This window comes from Mobula birostris, chromosome 9, assembly GCF_030028105.1.
Source record: "Mobula birostris isolate sMobBir1 chromosome 9, sMobBir1.hap1, whole genome shotgun sequence".
Taxonomy (NCBI): domain Eukaryota; kingdom Metazoa; phylum Chordata; class Chondrichthyes; order Myliobatiformes; family Myliobatidae; genus Mobula; species Mobula birostris.
In genome coordinates, this window is record NC_092378.1 from 103,554,592 (window position 1) to 103,572,441 (window position 17,850).

A 17,850-nucleotide genomic window follows, 5' to 3' on the forward strand; every position below is an offset into this window, starting at 1 on the left:
CGCTCATGGAATAGCCGAACGTGGAATTCCTCTGTCTGTCCGGACAGTCCTTGAGGGAATTGACTTAAAACAAAGGCTCAGGAGGTGTTGGTCCGGAGTGAATCATTTGCATTATGGTAAGGGCTCGGAGCGTGGTCTGTAATTTCCAGTCAACATTTACGTACTCTGAATTAGTCATCGATCTGTCAAAGTGGAAGTGAACTCCAACCTACTCTCTGGCTTTAGGGAAGTTCCCACAAATGTCTTTAACTCCTGAAGATCAACTCCTACGCTGCGTTGACTGAGCTGTACCACTCTGCACTCGGGGTGGAAGGCACACTAAGAGTTAAATCCCTAAACTCAGCAACATAATACATTGACTCAAGTGGCTATGTGCGTAGCTTGGCACGGCTTAGAGAGGGAAGTCAATATGTAAATCTCCTTTGCACAGCTAACTATTTTTTGAACATTTCAACTTCCTCAAACAAGACCAGTCTGCGAACGGACACACCTGGAGAGGGAGCTCGGCCACTTACTCAAAGGTACACGTCCGGTCCGTTGCGGCGAGGGGGTCGTGGGGTGTAGTTGCCTACGCTGTGGGAAACCTAGGATTTCATTCAATGTTTTACACGGAAATTAATCAGAGCGAGCAGTACGTTGCGTTATTGTTCAGTAAGGTGCTAATTTTAAAACACACATTTTTTGGGGGGATTCTGTGCTTTATAGCCAGCTTTGGGGTTTCCCTGTCTTTACGCCTCTGGTTTGAGAGATCGATACCCTCCCTAGATCCTGCCCGGAATAGACCAAGCTAGACACGCCACTATCAGAATGTATTCGTTAAAGCAGTCGAGATACTATCCCGTCGTTAAGACGTCTCGCCCTTCGGCTTCGGGGGAGCGACGGGAAAAGCCTCTGAGAGTCAACCCTGAGGTTGGCGATATAGTCCCGGGAAGGACCCGCGCAGACCAAGGGGCAGCTCCCTGTCATTGGAAGGGCTCTATCAGAGGAGCAGGGCTGAGGGAACACGACACAGTCGGAGGAACAGTGTCTCAGAACGAAATGGGGAGCGAGTGCTCATGACTCAAACCCCTGGTGCGGCATTAAATCCCTGACTAATCCTCACTGACAGAGCCGATTCCACAACCTATGGGCTCACTGTCCAGGACAACACAACTCCTGCTCTGAGTATTATTTATTGACTACCTTATTGTTGGTTTCTTTTTTGTATGTGTGGTTTGCCTTTTGCGTATCGGCTGTCAGTGTTTTGTATTTCTTTGTTCCACTGTGAATGCCCACAAGAAAGTGAATTCAAGGTAGCACATACCACTGCACTGCGGATGGGAATTTTTTAAAAAAAACTCAATTGGATTTTGTTTCTCTCTACTGAAGTACAATGAAAAGCTTGTCTTGCTCCACAGATCAAATCATTACACACTGCATTGAATTACTGTACTACAAAGTAAATTAATAATTAAGACCACAGTAGCAGCTCAGAATAGAGGGGCGTCTTCTTAGAACAGAGATGAGGAGGAATTATTTTAGCCCGTGAGTGTTAAATCTGTGGAAGTAGTTGCCACAAGCGTCCGTGGAGGCTTAGTCATTGGGCATACAGGTATTTCTAAGTTCAAAGTAAATTTATTATCACAGTACATACGTGTCACCACATAGTTAGCACATCATTTAATCATGTTTAAGGAAGATTCTTGATTAGTCAGGGGATGAAGGAATACAGGGAGAAGGCAAGAAACTGGGGCTGAGAGGAAAATGGATCAGCCTTGATGAAATGGTAGAGCAGACTCAATGGGCCAAATCTTGCTCCAATATCTTGTGGATTTATCAGAATAAAGTTCAAAAGCTACAGAGAAAGTGCAGAGGTGCAAGATCATATTGAAGTGGATTGGCCAAGAGTCCATTGCCATGTACCTATGCAGGAGTCTCTGAAAAGACCCTATCGTATCTGTAGGATCCTGTGTGACTGACTAGGGAATAGACACAACAACAGGATGGAAGCGGCCCTTGAGCTTGATTCTTTCAGGCATTTGTGTCTTCTGCCCGATGGGACTGGGAGAAGAGTAAATGTTGAGAGTGAATGACAAAGACGAGGAAATCTGCAGATGCTGGAATTTCAAGCAACACACATAAAAGTTGCTGGTGAACACAGCAGGTCAGGCAGCATCTCTAGGAAGAGGTACAGTTGACGTTTCAGCTGGATGACAATGCTGGCTGCTTTACTGAGGCAGCAGACAGAAAATCTCTACAACGGGTAGTCAAAACTGCCCAAGGCATCAAAGGCACCAGCCTACCCCACCATCAAAGACGTATATACAGTGCAGAAAGGTGCCGGAAAAGGGCCAGAAACATCATGAAGGATCCCACCCACCCTGCTCATGGACTGTTCATCCCACTCCTATCAGGGAGGAGGCAGTAGCATCCACGTCAGGACCACAGCTCTCAAAAACAGTTACTTTTCCCAAGCAGAAAGCTCAACACCTCCGCCAACGAACCCTCCCTCCACCACCCTCCGTCCCCTCACCACCACTCCTTTACCAGCTCCTGTTGGTCACCTTCTGTACAGACACTCCTGTGTCCAGCATCACTGTATGGATACACAATCAATCTATGTACTGTATATAAGCTATCTTATGTATTCCCTGTGTTTTATTTATTATTGTGTTCTTTATCTTACTGTGGTTTTTTTGTGTTACATTGGATCTGGAGGAACAATTATTTCATTCCCCTTTACACACTTGTGTACTGGAAATGACATTGAACAATCCTGAATCTTGAGAATTGTAGACAGAGTTCATGGGTGGGGTGGGGGGGGGCGTCTTTTTCAGATTCAGGGAACCAGAGTTCTCAGCATTTACTGTTCAAGTCTAATTGTTCTTGAGAAGGTGGGGATGAGTTGCTTTCTTACCCTACTTCTGGTGGAGATGTTCCTACTGTGCTGTTGTCGGGGGGGGGGGGAGCTTTCTAGGATTCAGACCCAGGGACAATGATATAATTCCAAGTCAGGATGGTGTGCGACCAGGAATGGAATCTGCAAATGGCGATTTTTCCATGAACCAGTACCCCTACGGATTCAGTCTTGGGTTTGGGGTCTTGGAACACTGTGGGTGACTAAGTGCAATGTATTTGACTAAGTGTACACTGCGGCGATGGTGAAGGGAGCTGATAATTAGGGTTTAATTTTGTTTTTAAACTGAAGTCCAAAATAAAAACAGGGAACAGCAGCACGGTAGCGTAGTGGTTAGCACAACAGTTTACAGTAATTCCCATCACTGTCTATAAGGTTGTATGTTCTTCCCCGTGTGGGTTTTCTCCGGGTCCTCTGGTTTCCTCTCACAGTCTAAAGACGTTCCAGTTGGTAGGTAAATTGTCTTGTGATCAGGCTAGGGTTAAATTGGGCGATTGCTGGGCAGTATGGCTCAAGGGGCCAATTCTCTACTGTATAGGGGCAGCACCATAGCGTAGGGAGGGGTTGCTACAACACTTTACAGTACCTGCAACCCAGGATCAATTCCTGCCACTGGGTGGCACAGCTTGAAAAACAGTTAATGTTTTTGGAAGGTAACAGACCTGACACTCTGATTGTTTATGGATCAAAGAAGCCGCTTTAATTTGAATGCTGTCAAGCTTCTTGAGAACTTTAGAAGCTGCACTCATCCAGGCAAGTGGAGATATTTTCATCATGTTCCTGACTTGTGTCGCATCAATGGTGGGAGGGCTTTGGGGAGTTAGGAGGTGAGTTACTTGCTGCAGTGTTCCTGTACTCTGACCCATTCCGATTTCTGGCACTTGCAGGTTTTTCTGAGAAAAGCCACGCAGGGAAGGTTTTGAGGAACTGCATTACCAGTTTCCTATCTGATCAACAGACTCCTCAACTCTGATCTGTCTATGCTCTCCCTGAACACTGCTTACTATTAGCTTTCCTCAGACCCTCAATCTCAGCCCTGTTAACACAGCTTCTCCCAGCCCGAGTCATGGATACCAAGGCCTTTAGATTGCCTTGTCAAGTGGTTCTCAATATCTCACTGGGGCTCCACAGGGGACTGCCTTGTCTCCCTTTCTCTTCACCATTTACACCTTGGACTTCAACTACTGTACAGAGTCTTGTCATCTTCAGAAGTTTTCGGATGACTCTGCCATAGTTGGATGCATCAGCAAGGGAGATGAGGTTGAGTACAGGGCTACGGTAGGAAACTTTGTCACATGGTGTGAGCAGAATTATCTGCAGCTTAATGTGAAAAAGACTAAGGAGCTGGTGATAGACCTGAGGAGGGCTAAGGCACCGGTGACCCCTGTTTCCATCCAGGGGGTCAGTGTGGACATGGTGGAGGATTACAAATACCTGGGGATACGAATTGACAATAAACTGAACTGGTCAAAGAACACTGAGGCTGTCTACAAGAAGGGTCAGATTGTTATTAATGATTATGATATAGTTGGGATCACAGAGACATGGCTCCAGGGTGACCAAGGATGGGAGCTCAACGTTCAGGGATATTCAATATTCAGGAGGGATAGACATGAAAGAAAAGGAGGTGGGGTGGCGTTGCTGGTTAAAGAGGAGATTAATGCAATAGAAAGGAAGGACATAAGCTGGGAAGATGTGGAATCGATATGGGTAGAGCTGCGTAACACTAAGGGGCAGAAGACGCTGGTGGGAGTTGTGTACAGGCCACCTAACAGTAGTAGTGAGGTCGGAGATGGTATTAAACAGGAAATTAGAAATGTGTGCAATAAAGGAACAGCAGTTATAATGGGTGACTTCAATCTACATGTAGATTGGGTGAACCAAATTGGTAAAGGTGCTGAGGAAGAGGATTTCTTGGAATGTATGCGGGATGGTTTTTTGAACCAACATGTCGAGGAACCAACTAGAGAGCAGGCTATTCTGGACTGGGTTTTCAGCAATGAGGAAAGGTTAATTAGCAATCTTGTCGTGAGAGGCCCCTTGGGTAAGAGTGACCATAATATGGTGGAATTCTTCATTAAGATGGAGAGTGACATAGTTAATTCAGAAACAAAGGTTCTGAACTTAAAGAGGGGTAACTTTGAAGGTATGAGACATGAATTAGCTAAGATAGACTGGCAAATGACACTTAAAGGATTGACGGTGGATATGCAATGGCAAGCATTTAAAGATTGCATGGATGAACTACAACAATTGTTCATCCCAGTTTGGCAAAAGAATAAATCAAGGAAGGTAGTGCACCCGTGGCTGACAAGAGAAATTAGGGATAGTATCAATTCCAAAGAGGAAGCGTACAAATTAGCCAGAAAAAGTGGCTCACCTGAGGACTGGGAGAAATTCAGAGTTCAGCAGAGGAGGACAAAGGGCTTAATTAGGAAGGGGAAAAAAGATTATGAGAGAAAACTGGCAGGGAACATAAAAACTGACTGTAAAAGCTTTTATAGATATGTAAAAAGGAAAAGACTGGTAAAGACAAATGTAGGTCCCCTACAGACAGAAACAGGTGAATTGATTATGGGGAGCAAGGACATGGCAGACCAATTGAATAATTACTTTGGTTCTGTCTTCACTAAGGAGGACATAAATAATCTTCCAGAAATAGTAGGGGACAGAGGGTCCAGTGAGATGGAGGAACTGAGCGAAATACATGTTAGTAGGGAAGTGGTGTTAGGTAAATTGAAGGGATTGAAGGCAGATAAATCCCCAGGGCCAGATGGTCTGCATCCCAGAGGGCTTAAGGAAGTAGCCCAAGAAATAGTGGATGCATTAGTGATAATTTTTCAAAACTCGTTAGATTCTGGACTAGTTCCTGAGGATTGGAGGGTGGCTAATGTAACCCCACTTTTTAAAAAAGGAGGGAGAGAGAAACCAGGGAATTATAGACCTGTTAGCCTAACGTCGGTGGTGGGGAAACTGCCGGAGTCAGTTATCAAAGATGTGATAACAGCACATTTGGAAAGCGGTGAAATGATCGGACAAAGTCAGCATGGATTTGTGAAAGGAAAATCATGTCTGACGAAACTCATAGAATTTTTTGAGGATGTAACTAGTAGAGTGGATAGGGGAGAACCAGTGGATGTGGTATATTTGGATTTTCAAAGGGCTTTTGACAAGGTCCCACACAGGAGATTAGTGTGCAAACTTAAAGCACACGGTATTGGGGGTAAGGTATTAATGTGGATAGAGAATTTGTTAGCAGACAGGAAGCAAAGAGTGGGAATAAACGGGACCTTTTCAGAATAGCAGGCGGTGACTAGTGGGGTACCACAAGGCTCAGTGCTGGGACCCCAGTTCTTTACAATATATATTAATGACTTGGATGAGGGAATTAAATGCTGCATCTCCAAGTTTGCGGATGACACGAAGCTGGGTGGCAGTGTTAGCTGTGAGGAGGATGCTAAGAGGATTCAGGGTGACTTGGATAGGTTGGGTGAGTGGGCAAATTCATGGCAGATGCAATTTAATGTGGATAAATGTGAGGTTATCCACTTTGGTGGCAAAAATAGGAAAACAGATTATTATCTGAATGGTGGCCGATTAGGAAAAGGGGAGGTGCAACGAGACCTGGGTGTCATTATACACCAGTCATTGAAAGTGGGCATGCAGGTACAGCAGGCGGTGAAAAAGGCGAATGGTATGCTGGCATTTATAGCAAGGGGATTCGAGTACAGGAGCAGGGAGGTACTACTGCAGTTGTACAAGGCCTTGGTGAGACCACACCTGGAGTATTGTGTGCAGTTTTGGTCCCCTAATCTGAGGAAAGACATCCTTGCCATAGAGGGAGTACAGAGAAGGTTCACCAGATTGATTCCTGGGATGGCAGGACTTTCATATGAAGAAAGACTGGATGAACTGGGCTTGTACTTGTTGGAATTTAGAAGATTGAGGGGGGATCTGATTGAAACGTATAAGATCCTAAAGGGATTGGACAGGCTAGATGCAGGAAGATTGTTCCCGATGTTGGGGAAGTCCAGAACGATGGGTCACAGTTTGAGGATAAAGGGGAAGCCTTTTAGGACCGAGATGAGGAAAAACTTCTTCACACAGAGAGTGGTGAATCTGTGGAATTCTCTGCCACAGGAAACAGTGGAGGCCAGTTCATTGACTATATTTAAGAGGGAGTTAGATATGGCCCTTGTGGCTACGGGGGCCAGGGGGTATGGAGGGAAGGCTGGTGCAGGGTTCTGAGCTGGATGATCAGCCATGATCATAATAAATGGCAGTGCAGGCTCGAAGGGCCGAATGGCCTACTCCTGCACCTATTTTCTATGTCTCTATTTCCTGAGGAGACTGAGGTTCTTTAACATCTGCCGGACGATGCTGAGGATGTTCTATGAGTTGTGGTGACCAGTGCTATCATGTTTGCCGTTGCGTGCTGGAGCAGCAGGCTGAGGGTAGCAGACACCAACAGAATCAACAAACTCATTTGTAAGGCCAGTGATGTTGTGGGGATGGATCTGGACTCTCTGACGGTGGTGTCTGAAAAGAGGATGCTGTCCAAATTGCATGCCATCTTGGACAATGTCTCCCATCCACTACATAATGTACTGGGTGGGCACAGGAGTACATTCAGTCAGAGACTCATTCCACCGAGATGCAACACAGAGCGTCATAGGAAGTCATTCCTGCCTGTGGCCATCAAACTTTACAACTCCTCCCTTGTAGGGTCAGACACCCTGAGCCAATAGGCTGGTCCTGGACTTATTTCCTGGCATAATTTACATATTACTATTTAACTATTTATGGTTTTATTAATATTTAATTATTTATGGTGCAACTGTAAAGCAATTCCCCTGGGATCAATAAAGTATGACTATGACTATTTATTTATCCACTTAGTTGGCTGTTGTAGAATTCACTGTGTGCAAGATGGTGAATTACGCACACAGATGGTGAATCTGTTGTAGAATCCGTTGTAGAGTCTGTTGTAGAATTTCAATCTGTTGTAGAATTCATTGTGTGAAAGCTGGCTGCCCTGGTTCCAGCATCTGGGGTGGCCTGAAACAATAGACAGCATGGGGATCCAGCATCATGGCAGATTGTTTACGCACTGTTTCTTCTTTACAGAATGGCTAGCTGCCTGCACTTGACTTGATTTACTGCTGGCTACTTGGTTGAGAGGATCAGGGATGGCATTCTGGTGCCTCTTCATCATCGCCTTTTGGCTCAGTCAAGGTCAGTGATATTCGCACAGTGACCAATTAGTCTTTATTTAACAAGTGGTTCTAGGCATGAAAAGAGATATCACTTTCACTCTGAAACAGTTCACAGAGCAATCTTTAAATGGAGACTATGGACATAGAAACTGGAGAAGGGCTGGAGAATGGGATAAGTAGAGATGGATATTTGATGATCAGCAAGGAGAAGATGGGGTAAATTTCTGAATGAAGTCATTTATTCCCAGAGCTCCACTGCCGATTTGCATGGTGGTGGTAACTTAGTCAGTTCATCTCCCTTCTAAGAATAGGGAAGCGTGACAGAATAGGTCCAGACCGGCTGGATATTGTAAGGTGTGGGGATTGAGGGGAGAGTGAGATTAGACTGGCTGGAGTATGAAAATTCTGTGGAAGACTATACATTAGACTAGATGTGATATTAACGTACATGGGGAGGAAGAAGATAATTGGATTAGACTGGTTGGGGAAGTAAAGAGTTTGAAGAGTGAGGCAATTAGACAGATGCTGTGGATTAGTCAGGGGAAGCAGCAATTCTAGATCTTTGCCACTTCATTGAGGCGTATTTACAAAGACATCCAGATCTTAGTTGAATATCAAGATTTAACAATCTGGCATCATTTTTAAAAATAAATGTATTTTTAATTTTTTGGCACCTACTTTCAGTTTATCCATGTGGAATCTGAGGATCGCTGGTGTTGAGGTGGAGGGGTGGGGAGGGTGGGCACACTACAAGTGCACTCGCCCACCCCCTGACAGTTGCGAAGAGAACAAATCCGCTTGCTGCCTATAAAGTAGAAGTTGTGTGTTCCACTTTCTGTGGGAACTGTCCCAATCGAGAGGGGGGCAGTGGGCCTTCTGCAGAAGATTGCTGTGATATGCTGGGTGCTGTTGTACCCATGTCTCTATGGAGTGGGATAGATCTAGAATGATGTTTCTCTTGGCTGAGGAAAATTCCAGCCTGCCTGATCCAATGTTCTCCTCTATTACCTCACCCAGTCTAACCAAAGTTTCTCCCTCCTCCCCATGTACGCCAATATCACACCCAGTCTAATCCACAGATCTTTAATATCCTCCATTCTCCATCATATTCCAACCATCACTCTCCCCTTTTCTTCAATACCTCGAAACCAAAATGCTGTGGCTTCTTAAAATCTGAAATAGAAACTCAGCGTGCCAGATAGCATCGACGGAGCAGTGTTTCAAGTTGATGAAGCTATCAGCAGATCTGCCTAAATGGAGATAAGATAGCTTTAATACTTACAGGAAATGCGAGAGGCAGAGAGAAATCGGAGGTGAAAGGTTGTGATGGAGTAGAAGGCAGCAGAGATTCAACCACAAGAGTTGGAGACAAAGGTGTAGGAAGTGAGAGTACTGATCAATAATGTGATGTTTTGAAGGACTGTCAGAAGTGAAGATGCTGGAATGATGTTCAACTGAAGCTGTTGAACAGGTGGCATAAGGTGCAGAGTCACAGCTGTTACGTTTGTCCTTTGTGTCCCTCTCACTGTCCATTCTTCACTTGTACCCCTGTGGGTTGGTGACTTCTGTAATCATGACCACTGAGAATGGCCTAAAACTGACACTGTGCATTACCTGTTAACAGGCTGTGCTGCTCACATTGTGTGCTCCAATGACTACATCAAAGATGTGACGTGCATCTGGCCTGCCAAGCCAGACACCGACTGTTCAACTGATTATACTATGTGGTATCAGATGTCGGATTCTCTTGCAAACTGTTCTGAGTAAGTACTGGTTCTCCGGATGAACAGCAAGGTAACAATATGAAAGCCAGGTTCTCAGATAGCATCACACACAAAACACTGGGGAATGCAGCAAGTTAAGAAGCTGCTATCGAGGGAAGGGAACAGTCAATGTTTCAGGCCAAGACCCGTCATCAGGGCCGTCAGGACTTGAAAGAAAGGGGGCAGAAGCTGAATGGGAAGGTTGAGGGAGGGGAAGGAGTACAAGTGATAGGCGAGACCAGGTGAGGGAGAAGAAGGGTAGGTGTTGGAGGGGGGTGCTGATGTGAGGAACCTGGGGGCATGATAGGCGGAAGAGGTAAAGTAATGCAGAAAGAATCTAATGGGAGAGGACGCTGGACCATGGAATAAAGGGAAGGAGGTGGGGAATCGGAATGAGTCATGAGGGTGGACGAGAGGAAAAGAAGGGGTGAGAGGGTCACCAGATTAAGGGAAAACAAAAAGTGGGGAGAGGGTAACTAAAAAGAGAAGAGTGTTTGCCGGAAGTTAGAGAAATCAGAGTGCATATCATCAGGGTCTCAAATAGTTTTTTAAAAAATCATTTTTTCAAGCTGCCCTGCATCCTTGTATGATCCATGCACATATACCCGAGCAGCTCTGCCTCTGTGCTTCACTTAGGTTGTGTCCTTTGGTTTATATCACTGTGTCACTTTCTTCCCACGAACAATGCAACATTTCACAATTTCCGGCTTTAAATTCACCCATTGCCTATCCATCCTGTCTATTTCTCCTGTAAGTTTAATACCGTCCCCTCAGGGGTCACCATGCCTTCAAATCATTTATCATCTGCTATCTAAAAATCATGCCCTGCACAATACCTAAGTCCATACATGTCTGTAGAGGCTGAGGAAGAGGTTCCATTTTCACAGATGTCCATTTTGTCTGTGAGGCAGGAAGTACACAAAGGTTACTCAGTGGTAACCATACCTCCCCAGTAGTCATGAATGGAATCAAAGCACCAATGAGTATATTCATATGGAGCACTGCCACAAGGAAGCGGCTTTGGAGGAATATTGAATTGTGAGACCCCCCTCCATCCAGGACGTGCCCTCTTCTCGTTGCTACTGTCAAGCAGGAGGTACAGTAGTCTTAGGTCCCACACTACCAGGTTCAGGAACAGTTAATACCTTACACTGTCAGACTCCTGAAGCAGCACGGAGAACTTCATTCACAACTACTCTGAACCGATTCTACAGCCTACTTTCAAGGACTCTTTACGACTCGTTATCAATATTAGTTTTTATTTGCACTGTCTGTCTGCCTTTTGCACATTGGTTGTTTGACAGTCTTTGACAAATAAGTAGGTTTTTTTGTAATTTTTTTGTATTTTTCCCCATAAATGCCTGTAAGAAAAATGAATCTCAAGGCAATGGTAAGATATTTGTACTTTGATAATAAATTTACTTTGAACTTTAAGAAAAACTGATAAGAAAGAACCATTACTAAAAGTGGAGAAAGGAAAACCCAGTCCTGCCATGTGTAGTATAAATATACATGGGTGGATTGGATTTTTGAATTTAATAATATTATGAGAGGTCGTTTGAATGCAGCGTTGTCCATAATTCATAACCAAGGGACGGACTGGATATATAATAAAAGTCCCGGTGCTAATCCTGAACTCCACAGTACACCTCCTTGTGTGAGAAACTACCCTACTGTTTCCTGTTACTTTTCTAACTTTCTAGGCATGACATTCCAACCACTTTTATTCCACTACTTTCAATTTTGCTGATCAACATTCTGCATATCCATCTCATTTCCTTCATCCGTTAGTTAATCAAATGACTGCCAAGTTAAATGGCCTTAATCTGCCTTCAACAAATCAATTCTGCAATTCCTTGATCAATTCACACTTGCCCACGTGGCCACTAACTTTAAAGTTATTGTTTCTATACCACCTCACCAGCTCATCTTTCGTGACCGGGTTTATCCCTACATTGTTTTTGTACTTGGCTGAAACACTTGTAATTTTCCAATCTTCTGACACCACCCAGAGCTTTTGTAATTTGTTCACCCAGTAACCTGGGTTCATCCTTTCTGGACCAGGGGGCTGAAGTACTTTTAAGTAGAGGTAAGCTTTCCTAGAACATTTCCTTAGCGTGTCCCAAATCTTACTTTGCTGACACTCCAGCATCATCTTTTCCCATATAAAGCTGATGCTCAGTACCTCACTATGCTTCTCCACATCCATGAGTAGATTCTCTTTGGTCTCTGGACCAATCCCTCTTCTCATAATTACTCCCCAGCTCACACGTTTATTGCAGGTTTTTAGATTTCCTGTTGTTTGCTGTCAGTTTTTTCTCAAGCTGTCTATCTGTCCTCATATCCCTTTCAACCCCCTCCTGAATTTTCTGAAGTCCATCTGATTTTTTCATTTATATTGACAGCCAGCCAAATGTTTTTAAAAAATAAAAATTCCAGCTGCTTTACTCTCTAATTTTTTAACTTTTGGAGAGTTATGACCTTTCTTGTTGGAATCTATTGAATCTGTAACTCAAATCTCTCTACTTTAAAGGTCACTCATTGCTCAATTACACTTTGCCTACCAAGTCTTAATTCTAGCGTAAATGGGCCAGATCAGTTCCCATCCCATTGAGGTTCATCTTTGTCCATTTTTCCATCCACATGACTAAGGACAATTCTGCTTGAAGCAACTGACTGGGAGAAGTACTGACAGACACATCCCATGAAATGGCACAGACACTTTTGTGAGGCATTAAGGGATTTGTGTTTCATCTCTAGTTATGAAGCTTGCATTCCTGCCTGGCAGAAGATACCTTACCAACACATTTCCCGGAAGTTCTGGCAACTGAGATAGCCACACTCAAACTAATCACAAACAAGAGAAAATCTGCAGGTGCTGGAAATCTGAGTAACACACACAAAATGCTGGAGGAGCTCAGCATTTAGGAAAAGAGAACAGTCGATGTTTCAGGCCAAGACCCTTCGCCAGTCCTGTACTCTTTGTAGATGCTGCCTGGACTGCTGAGTTCCTCGAGCATTTTGTGTGTGTCACACCCAAACTAAAATAGATTGGATTTTGGTTAAAAGAAGAACACGGACAAAATGTGACACAGTGCCTCTTTTATTGTTATTCAGAATCACAGATATGGAGAATGACCAAGGATCATCTTGTCAATGCAAGTTCGGGGAACAACCTTTGGTCTTTGGTGCTGTATACAAGATCAGGGTGGAATACAATAAGAGTGAGATCTTTAACACAACTTTCGAACCTTCACAAACTAGTAAGTAGAAGACTTTGTTCATTATAATGTTAAACGAATTATTACTGAGTGAATTGGTGCTTGTGTCACATGGAGAGTAAAAATACTGTGTTAAGGCAGAGTATGGATTCTTGTCCGTTCACTAGTCATGAGGAATGGATTTAATTCCCAGACGTCGCCAGTCATTATCAGACATCACCATCTGCCAGCAGGGCGTACTTAAGAGCTGATATCTGCACAGACATCTGAGGCTTGACGGGGAAGCATACAGTCAAGTCAGTGCGGTAGTTATAGTGTGTCTCGATAGCTGGGGGGACAGAAGGAAGATTCTTTGTCCACAAAACAGGAGATGGTGCAGAGGACAGGGTTTCAAGCTCTTAGATCATTGGAACCTTTTCTGGGGAAGGGGTGACCTATACAAGTGGGACAGGTTGCACCTGAACTGGAGGGGAAGCAATAACCCAGCCAGGAGGTTTGCTTATGCTACTCGGGAGAGTTTAAACTAGTTTTGCAGGGTCTGGGAACCAGAGCCCCAGGTCATTAAGGAAAGGAGCGGATCAGAAGATGTCAGGGAACGTACTGGAAGGGCAAAATCGAAATAACAGATATGATGGGTCGGGTAGTTTGAAGTATGCATATTTTAATGCTGGGAGTATTACGGGTAAGGGAGATGAACTTAGAACATGGATCAGTACATGGAACTAAAATGTTGTAGCCATTATAGGGACTTGGTTGAGAGAGGGGCGGGAATGAGTGATTAATGTACCAGATTTCCAAAGTTTTAGAAAAGAGAGAGGAGGAGGTAAAAGGCAGGGACAATATCACAGCTGCACTTGGGAAAGACATACTGGAGGGTTCAGACACCAAGTCCATTTGGATAGAAGTCAGGAATAGGATTGTACTACAGACCCCTCAATACCCACCGTGACATTGAGGTACAAATATGTAATCAGATTAAGGAAATGTGTAAAAATAATAGGGTTGTTGTCATGGAGGATTTCAACTTCCCTAACATAAACTGGGACCTTCTTAGAGCAAGGGGTGTGGTGGGGCAATTTGTTAAGTGTATCTAGGAGGGTTTCTTAATCAATACATGGACGGTCCAATGAGAAGGGGGGCTGTACTGGACCTGGTGTCAGTCCTCGCCAGGTGACTGACCTTTCAGTGGGTAAATAGTTAGGAAACAGTGATGACAACTCTTTAACTTTCAGGATAGCTATAGATAAGAATAGGGATGGTCCTTGCAGGAGAGTTTTAAATTAGAGGAGGGAAAATTACAAGTGCATTAGTCGGGAACAAAGAACCATTAATTGGGAACACCTTTTCTCTGGCAAGTTTGCATTAGACATGCTGACGATGTTTAAGGATCAATTGCACAGTGTACAGGAAATGTATGCTCCTGTTTTGGAAGGAAAGACAGGGATGGAAAGATGAGAGAATCTTGGATGTCCAGAGACGTGATGAATTTAGTCAAGAAAAAAAAGGAAAAGAGTGTAAAGTTTCAGAAGTTTGGATCAAATGAAGCACATGAGGAGTATGAGGCAGAAAAGAACTAAAAAATGGAATTGGGAAAGCCAGAAGGGGCCATGAAAAGTCCTTGGCAAGCGGGATTAAGGTGAATCCCAAGGCATTCTATACATACACCAAGAGCAAGAGGATAACTAGCGAGAGGGTGGGATCACTCAAGCATTTTCTTGGATGCGGAGAATGTGAGTGAGTTACTTATTGAGTACTTTGTTTCATTATATGCAAGGAAAAGGATTTGGGGGACCAGGAGGTCAATGCTGAGTGTATAAATACGTTCGGGCATATAGAGGTCAAGGAGGAGGAAGTGCTGGGTCTTCTAATGAGTAATAGGATGGATAAATCCCCAAGGCTGATGAGATTTACCCCAGGTTTTTGAAGGTAGCAAGAGGTGAGATTGCTGGACTCTTGACCAGTATCTTCATGTCCTTTCTAGCCATGGGTGCGGTTCCAGCAGACTGGCAAGTGGCTAATGTTGTACCTCTATTTAAGAAGGGAACAAGGGAAAATCCTGGGAACTGTAGACAGATGAGTTTCACATCAGTTGTAGGAAAATTGCTGGAGAAAATTCTTAGGGATAGGATATAATGGAATTTGGAAACTCATGGTGTAATTAGGGAGAACTGACATGGCTCTGTGCATGGCAGGTCACGCCTTACCAACTTATTTGAGTTTGTTGACAAGGTGAGAGCGATTAATGAGGGTAGGGGAGTGTGATATTGTCTACATTGATTTCAGTAAGATGTTTGACCAAGTCCCTCATGGGAGGCCAATACAGAAGATTAAGATGCATGGGTCCATGGTAAATTAGCTATTGGGATTCAAAACTGGCTTGCGCATAGAAGACAGAGAATAGTGATTGAAGGGTCTTATTTGAGCTGGAGGTCTGTAATTAGTGGTGTTCCGCAGGGATCTGTGCCAAGACCTCTGCTATTTGTGAAGTATATAAATGACCTGGATGAAAATGTAGATTGGTGGGTTAGTAAGTTTGTGGATGATACTAGGATTAGAGGAGTTGAGGATAGTGTAGGAGACTAGAAAAGAATACAGCATGATATAGCTTAGCTGCAGATGTGGGCAGAGAAATGGCAGATGGAGTTTAATCCATGTAAACGTGAGGTGTTGCGCCTTGGTAGGGAAAATGCAAGGAGACAGTACACTGTTAAGGGCAAGATGCTTCACAGTGTTGCTGAACAGAGAGACTCTGGGATCCAAGTTCATAACTCCTTGAAAGTAGCTACACAGGTCGGTAAGGTAGTTAAGAAGGCTTATGGAATGCCTGCTTTTGTTAGTCGAGGCATTGGTTTCAAAAGTGAGGAGTTTATGTTGCAACTTTATCGAACCCTGGTTAGGCCACATCTGGAATATTACATATAGTTCTCGTCGCACCACTATAGGAAGGATGTTGAAGCTTTGGAGAGGGTGCAGAAGAGGTTTACCTGGTTTAGAGGGCAGGTCCTATCACGAGAGGTTAGATAAACTTGGGATGTTTTCCCTGGCGCGTCATAGGCAGAGGGGAGATCAGATAGAGTTTTACAAGATTATGAGAGGCATAGATAGAGAGGGAGTATCTGTTTCCCAGGTCTGAAATGTCTACTACCAGAGGGCATGCATTGAAGGTGAGAGGACGTAAGTTCAAGGGAATGTGAGGGGTAATTTTTTTACTCAGAGAGTCGTGGGTGCCTGGAATGCACTGGCTGGTATGGTGGTGGAGGCAAATCCATTAGGTGCTTTTAAGAGACAGTCAGATAGACCATGGGTGTAAGAAAGATGGAGGGATATGGGCATGGTGTAGGCAGGAGGGATTAGTGTTTGGGTTGCTTTTTGATTTGCTTTTTAGCTGGTTCAGCACAACATCGTGGGCCGAATGGCCTGTTCCCTGTGTTGTATTGTTCTATGTTCAATGTTCTAGATCTTCAAAAATATCATTTAGAAAGTTCCATGATACAAGACAGGTAGCACACCGGTGCAGCAAGTAGTGTTACTGCCTCATAGTTCCTGTGACTGACATTCAATATTGACCTCAGGTGCTGTCTGTGTGGAGTTTGCATGCTCTCTGTGTGATTGGGTACTCCAGTTTCCCCTCTCATCCCAGAGATGTTCAGGTTGGTAAGTTATACAAGAAACTGCAGATCCTGGAATCTGGACTCATAAACAATCTGTTGGAGTGGGCTGAACAACATCTGTGGCAGGAAAGTATCTGTCAACATTTTGGGTCTAATCCATCGGGAGAGAGATTGGTTGGTTGGTGAAAGATCTGAGATAGGCTGGAGAATGAGGGTGATTGACTGAGAAAGAGGTGGTGGTGTGGAGTGAAAGAGGCTGGAACTCCCTCCTACACCTCAAGACTGCGGAGGTTCAAGAAGGCAGATCATCACTACCTTCCCATTGGCCACTGTGAAATGGCCACTGCCTGTAGTTGCTGCAAACACAAGGGGGGGGGGGATGAGATTGTTCTGAGAGCCAGCAGAGTTGGTAGATGGGCTGAGTGGCCTCCTGCATGGTGAGAAATATGCAGAAGCCAAATGTTGCGAAGGGACAAGAGACAGCAGATGCCGGAATCTGGAACAAAAAAGAACAAGCTTCTAGAGGAACTCATGGGGTCAAGCAGCATCTGTGGGGGAAGTTGTCACTGCCTCAGGTTGAGAGTCTGCATGAGGACGATATTACCATGGAAACATTGTGATCTTGAGCAGCACACACAAAATGCTGGGGTAACTCAGCAAGACAGACAGCATCTATGGAAGGGAATAAGCAGCCGATATCCTGATGAAGGGTCTCGGCCCGAAACGTCGACTGTTTGTTGCTGTGGACTTCCAACATCTGCAGAATCTCTTATGTTTATAATATTGTGATCTTGGCATGTGTCTCCTCCCTCACTGAAACTGAGCCCTCTGTTTACAAGCGTTGACTGTTGGCTACGTTAGCAGAGGGAGGCGTGGATATTGAATGGTGGGATAGATTCATGGTTGCATTCCTGCTTCTTCTGTGAATCATGCAAATTATACACTCATTGGCCATGCTGCTCGTTAATGCAAATATCTAATCAGCCAATCATGTGCTAGCAAAGCAACGCTTAAAAGCATGCAACTATGCTTAAAAGTTTCAGTTGTTGTTCAGACTAAACATCAGAATGCGGAAGAAATTTGATTTAAATGACTTTGACTGAGGAATTTTTTTTTTTTGGTGCCAGACAGGGTGGCTTGAGT

General features: G+C 44.3%; 1 protein-coding gene across 1 annotated transcript in view; it reads left to right on the forward strand.

Annotated features, from left to right (window-relative positions):
* The first annotated feature begins 278 nt into the window (after positions 1–278).
* Positions 279–17,850, forward strand: part of LOC140202916 (uncharacterized) — a 29,234-nt gene continuing 11,662 nt past the window's right edge. The window contains exons 1-4 of the mRNA XM_072268504.1: positions 279–521; positions 8,024–8,131; positions 9,737–9,875; positions 12,993–13,138. Coding sequence (XP_072124605.1) covers positions 8,086–8,131; positions 9,737–9,875; positions 12,993–13,138 — 331 coding nt within the window. The 5' untranslated portion in view covers positions 279–521; positions 8,024–8,085. The remainder of the gene's footprint in view (positions 522–8,023; positions 8,132–9,736; positions 9,876–12,992; positions 13,139–17,850) is intronic.